This window comes from Apaloderma vittatum, unplaced genomic scaffold (genome assembly GCF_000703405.1).
Source record: "Apaloderma vittatum isolate BGI_N311 unplaced genomic scaffold, ASM70340v1 scaffold37131, whole genome shotgun sequence".
Taxonomy (NCBI): Eukaryota; Metazoa; Chordata; class Aves; order Trogoniformes; family Trogonidae; genus Apaloderma; species Apaloderma vittatum.
The window spans coordinates 1-6,198 of NW_009700414.1; the positions used below are offsets into that span (position 1 = coordinate 1).

General features: G+C 51.1%; 1 protein-coding gene across 1 annotated transcript in view; it reads left to right on the forward strand.

Annotated features, from left to right (window-relative positions):
* Positions 1 to 1,782: 1,782 nt before the first annotated feature.
* The window catches only part of FGF8 (fibroblast growth factor 8 (androgen-induced)), a gene marked incomplete at its 5' end in the record, with an annotated part of 5,830 nt that continues 1,414 nt past the window's right edge, over positions 1,783 to 6,198 (forward strand). The window contains 2 exons of the mRNA XM_009878736.1: positions 1,783 to 1,963; positions 2,023 to 2,074. Coding sequence (XP_009877038.1) covers positions 1,783 to 1,963; positions 2,023 to 2,074 — 233 coding nt within the window. The remainder of the gene's footprint in view (positions 1,964 to 2,022; positions 2,075 to 6,198) is intronic.

A 6,198-nucleotide genomic window follows, 5' to 3' on the forward strand; every position in this document is an offset into this window, starting at 1 on the left:
TCAAGGAGCTGCGCGGGTTGGTTTTAAGTAGCTTTAGGTCTCTTCCTCCACACCTCTCAATGGCACTGTGAGTATCCCCATTCCTCTCGTCCCGATTGTTTGTTTTTTATTCCTACACCACTTCACCCTAAGAAAGGGCGAAACAACCCCACTCAAAACCTTACTAAAAATCGTAGGTTTTGATTCAGCTTAAAATTGCCAGGCTTCAGTATTGCTGGTTTGTATCGCCAGAGACAGAAGTGTCACAAATAGATTAAACAGCCCGGGCAGAGCTTGTGCAACACCCGCATACCAGCAGGCACACATTGCTGCGAGCCGTGCGCCTTCAAACCGGGGTGAAGCCCCCCCCTTCCCCCGACATTGCAGGTGCAGAAGCTTTGTTTAAAATGTCCTTTAAGGCACTTTTTTTAAAAAAAAAAAAAAATTCCTGGAAGCTTGGGAGCAAAAAAAAAATTGAGTTTCCAGCTGAAAATCGAAGGGAACAAAGTGCTAGGAGTGTGCGGTTGTATAAAAACTTAGCTGTAATATTTTGGAGTATGAGATGGAAGACCAAATAGCAGCATGGCTAATGACCTCTCCTCCACATGGTACCCTCATCAGAGCCGGGGAGAGAATCTTGCTGCATTTTCCAAAACCTGTCTATAGGAAACACACATGCACACGCAGAAGCAGAAGGAGAGAAATGGCATTGTCAAGGGGAGATATCTCTATAAAGCCAGCTTTGGGAGAGCACCAGCTTTTGCTTTTATTGGGTTTTCTGTTGTTGTTTAAGATGGGAGGAAATCTTCCCATTTGACGTGGGGGTGGTGGGGGGTAGTCCCAGCCTTCTGATGTTGAAAGGAGCTATCTCCTAACATTTGCTCAGAATACATCTTTATAAATGTCAGGGAGCAGAGAAACTTTCCAGACTTAAAAGAGGGACTTGAGACAAGGGGGGAAAAAGGACTCCTGTGCAAGCTTGTGAGCCAAGGCAGAGGGGGAAGAAGGTTTGGCTGCTCATGAAAATCGTTTAAAGCCCAGGATCAGCAGCACCGGGTCTAAAGGGGACAGGCTCAGCTACGGCTCCAGGGCTAACGGGTTCAGTGTGCCAGGGCTGGGGACATCTCCGCTGCCGGCACCAAACAACTGGCCGCAGCTGAGGGATATTGTTGCACGTGTCGCACGTTAGTATACTCTGGATTTTATGCCACTAAATACTCAGGTGGGGGCATGATTTTCTTATACCTCATAGCTCTACCTTCTCTAGGGACTTTGTATTTAAAGACCTTAATAACTGGGCTGTTTGGGAGCAAATAAAGAGCCTGGGACCCAGTTGAAAGGCAGATATTGAAACTGATGGGGCAGCAGCTAGTGTTCAGGGCAGCCGGAGCAGTAGCTTGCTCCTGCAGAGGTGAGAGAGGTTTGGGATGAATGTGTGCCCCCTGAACCCCCTCTGGCTCCCAGCCTTGATGTTCATTGTGGGTAACCCGCTGCTGGCTAGGACCCAGCAGCTCCCAGGGAGGCCTCTGAGGTCACCAAGCCCCGTTGTGCTCCCGAGCCATCTGCACCCCTCTGCTTAGGGCACATCTGAAGTGGGCACAGCTCTAAAGGGCTCCCTCATCCTGGAGCTTAATGCTCCTTCTCCTGGGGAGACTTTGGTGGCACAGGAGGTACCACCATGGTCCTGGCTTTGTGCCTTCCCATAAATCCCGGCTGGAGGCCGGTGATCTCGGCTCAGCCCATTCGCCCCTCTGAGGAGTAGAGATTATAATGGTGTGTCGTATATTTTTTAATTTCCTAAAGGTAACTGTTCAGTCCCCACCTAATTTTACACAGCATGTGAGGGAGCAGAGCCTGGTGACGGATCAGCTCAGCCGGCGGCTCGTCCGTACCTACCAGCTGTACAGCCGGACCAGCGGGAAACATGTGCAGATCTTGGACAACAAGAAAATCAATGCCATGGCAGAGGATGGGGATGTGCACGGTAAGGACGCGCAATGGGGGCGGGTGGTGGGGGGAGCCAGGGAGGTGTTCGCAGCCCAGCACAGCGATTGATGATTTCCGTCCTGTTTGTTAGCCAGAAATCATTAAAATCGTTCAGCTTGCGGGAGCTTGTAAAGGGAGAACATAGGGGTCAGTGATCGGCGGCTGTGTAATTCAAGGTGAGGGCAGGTTCCCCGTGCTAAGGGTGGGGACCGGTGCTTGCAGGATGGGCTCTGCGCCTTTCTTTTTCATTCTTAGTTTGCACCTGACTGGGAGGGCTCAGGGCTGCAGCGTGCCGAGCAGCACCAGTCATTGCAGCCTGTCTCTTTCCAGGACTGGGTGTCTCAGAGACTTCCTTTTGGAAAAGAAATAGAGAGGAAAATTGAAAAAGAGGAGAGGAGTGGGCAGGGTGGGAAGTTGAATAGCTGCTTTGGATGCCTTCCCTAAACTAGAGCTCTCTGAACTGGCATTTTCCCGACGTACGTCTGCCCTGCCCTTCCTTTCCCAAAACAAACCCTGAGCGGAGGGTCAGCGAAGGCAGTTGGTTGCAGGAGAAGATGCTGCGGCATCTCCAGAGACAAAGCAGAGGGGACCCCGTGAGCGCGAAAGAGCCTGTTACACTGTGGCCCCTCTGCTGTTGCCCCGGACCTGGCAACCCCTCCTCAGAGCCTTCCCCCTCCTGGGGCAGGGGAACAGACCCCTCTGCTAGAGAGACACCCGAAGCCCAAATACTTTGATTGTGTGTGCTAATGACACATTGGGATGGTCAAACTCCACGCAGGGCTCAGCGGGGCCAGCGAGGCCTGATCCTCCACCCGGGTTGGAAAAGTTACTGTATTCGTGTGTGTTGTGCGTAGGAATCACAACTGTTTTTCTTTGGTATTAGCTGCAATTTCCCTTTCTTGCTTGGGGAGATTAGTAGAAATGCTTTTCTTCCTTCCCTCCCTTTTTTCTGTCTTTTTTTTTTTTTTTCCCCTTCTTCCTTTTGCTTCAACTGAAAAATTCATGCTGGACGTTAGCAGTGTAAGTGGAGCACAGATTCTGTCTATGTGATATTCCACACATTCAGCATTAATCTTGCAAATGAACTATTCCCATCCTAGCAGCTCTGTTTTGAAAGGGCATTAGCTAATTTCCCAAGCAAAAAAATCCTGACTTTTTAGACCTATAATGCCTGGATTTAAAAGGTAGTTAGTGCATATTTAAATATCGACCAGGTTTAAATAAGGCCAGAAGGAGGGGACTGGTAGTGGCTTGAAAAACTCTATTAAAATGTAATAAAAAAAGGTTTAAGCATTTGAAGAGCTAAGGAGGCAAATGAAGACCGATCTAAACCAGAAAGAGAACAAGCAGTTTTTCAGATGTAAAGTTTTAAAAGAGTTGCAAGTCTGTAAATGTTAAAATAGAGGTTCAGGATTGTTCTCTATGAATCTCTAGGGAGGCCCCCATGTCTGGAAGAACTATTAAAACGCTTCTTACTTTCACCTTTTTTAACATTTCCTGAATACTTTCTCCTCTTCGCAGTCCAGTTGGGGGATCAAGTGTGTCTCGCTGCATTTTTTCAGCATTTACGTAGCCACTTTCCCTTCAAAGTTCGAGCATGAAACATAATTTTACTGGGATAAATCTGTCACTTAAGTGAAAGAATAGAGTTGAAAATGTTAAGCTTCCCCCCCCTCAGAAAAAGAGCAACAACAAAAAAAAAGGGACTCCCCTAAAACATTGTTTAGAAATTCACTTTTAGAGAACAGAACCCCCCTCCTCAAGCCCTTCTTTCTGTTTTTATTTTTTTTATTATCTCATTTTTTTGGGGATGGGCATGTAGAAGGGGTTGATTTATTTTTGTGGATGACCCCTTGCCGCATGCTGACGTTTTTACAGCCGACTTAACACTGAGCCCGGCGTTTTCAGTTATCTGTCTTAATTGTCAATATTTGATTGACTTTTTTTAATTCTAAGGGAAGGAGGGCGGCCGGTGCAGCCCTGCTCATCCCTCCCGGGCCGTGCCTGCCACTGAGCAATCTGCCGCCGGCTGCAGCCTGGACTAAACCCCCTGAGCAACTGGGGATGCTGGTGCGGCTCGCTGATGACTCGCTGGTTTTATCTGTGCCCGGTGTTTTCCGATGTCCAGGGCTGGAGTTTGCAGGATTCATAGGTCGCCTGCATGGTTTTGGGGGTGTAGGTCCCCAGGGACAGGTTGTCCTTATCCACCACTGCTGGCCGGGCTTGTGCAGGGCGGTGAACCCGGCCAGTGGCTGTAAATCATTGTGGAGTGGGGGGGTCGGAGAGAAAAAAAGGTGCTGAAAGGGAAGCAATGTACCTCTTTAAAGCAGGGGTTTACGCTCACTGGGGCTGAGGCCTCCATGCTCCCTCCCTCCTCCTTCTCTCCCTCTCTGCTTTTTCTATCTCTCGGGGAGAAAAATCAATTCTTCTCAAACCTTTTACTGCCTACAAGATCAATTCCCCACCCTTTCCCCAATACAGATAAATAGGGGGTGACTGTCTCAGCACTTGGTTTGCAGAGCACTGTGGCTCCTGTGGCTAGTGTTGGGGATGCTGGATGTGTGCCAGGCTCTGGGTGTTGGTGCCAAGGTGACACAGCCTGGAGTTGACTCTTCCCAAATTTCTCAGCTCTGAGTCTGTTCTGTGCCTGGCTGTAGGTGGGTGGGGGGCTGCAGGCACAGTGCAGTTCAATGATAAGAGATGCTACAGGGTGATGTTGGCAGGAGGGAGGATGGGAAGGGGGTATCTGCATGCACATTGAGACTAGCTTGCCTGGCAACACCAAATCAGTCGACCCCAACAAATTTTGGGATGCCCTATCCGTTGCTCAACTCAGCCGCTGTCAGCACTGCCCGCTCGCTGTCCCCACCTTCAGTGCCATTGATCTCATGTGAAGGGTGCAGGATCAGGGCATTGCAGAGACAGAAGAGGCAGCAATTTGCTTCTAGCCAAGAGTGTGATTTAGACTCACTTTAGCTTGTGTGTGTGTCCGCAGCCTCCTTCTGCCATTCAAAGCATTTTCCTGCAAAGCCACAGTCTCCAGAGCCACATCACTGCCCTCACTGGAGCTTGCTGGTGGCTGAGCACCCTAGGGTAGAGGTGCACAAGCTGGAGTGGACCACAGTCCTGAGGAACTGAGCAGTGCTTGCACAGAGATCGGAGGGGCATCAGTGGGATTGTTCCCATAAGGAGGCTGTAGACTTGGAAGCTTTGTGGATTGCACGCTAGTTACCTTGCCAAATTATGCTTATGGCACTAGGGGCTGATGCTGGGCAAGAGGTGATGGTGGCGAGATGGGACAGTCCTGGCTAGATTTTCAGTGCCAATCTTTGATGCGTGGCACAGCGCAGACCTTCTGAGGTGCAAACAGGTAGCCACTGTCATCTTCGGGGCTTGCCCTGGGGGCAGGAGCCGGCCCTGGGGACAGCAGCTGCAGAGCCAGAGAGAAGGATGTCCTGAACCCATCCTCCCCCTTCCCTAGGGATGGATGAGCTTCAGGGCTCTAGTTCCCAGGGCGGAGGCAAGGAGGGAAGGTGACAGGTCTATTTATAGGCAGCCCATCGACCCGGTGATTTGCATAGCTCCTTCGGAAGTCGATCGATGCCTCCATTAAAAAACTGAGACCAAATCAATACGCCCTCTCGACTTGTGCAAAGGTGAAAGGCATTAAAAGGATGGCCATACCCTTCACGCCTCCCCTGCCAGCTGCAAAGTCACTGCTCCTCCTGCAGCCCTTGCCCAGCAGAAAGACAAGGAGCGGTGTCCCCTGGGCCGGGGACAGCTGGCAGCACGCTGTGTGCTTCCAAAGAGTGACTCTCTGCTGCCTGCCTGCCTGCAGGCTCGCCCAGACCTTTCTCGGTTTGCCAGGCAGCTGGTTTGTTCTCTGTCCCACTCACTGCCCTGCCTCCCTTCTGGGGCATCTCTGCAGCACTTGAACCACTGAGCCCCACGGAGCTGGGCAGGGCAGAGCTACTCCCTGCTCCAGCACGGCTCAGGGTGGCCAGCGGGACATGACCATGGTCATGTGGGGACACAGTGGCAGGGTAGAGGGGCCAAAGTTGGCTCTTACCCTCGTATCTTGATTTTAGGGCTCTCTGTCCTAGCTGCCTCTCTGCCCAGCATGTGCCCACTGTCAGGTGTTGCTGGGGTCTCCCTCCCTCTGCCTGCCCCATCTCTGTGCGCCCCTGACCTCCTCCTCTCTTTCCTCCCGTTGCTCTCCCCAGCCAAGCTCAT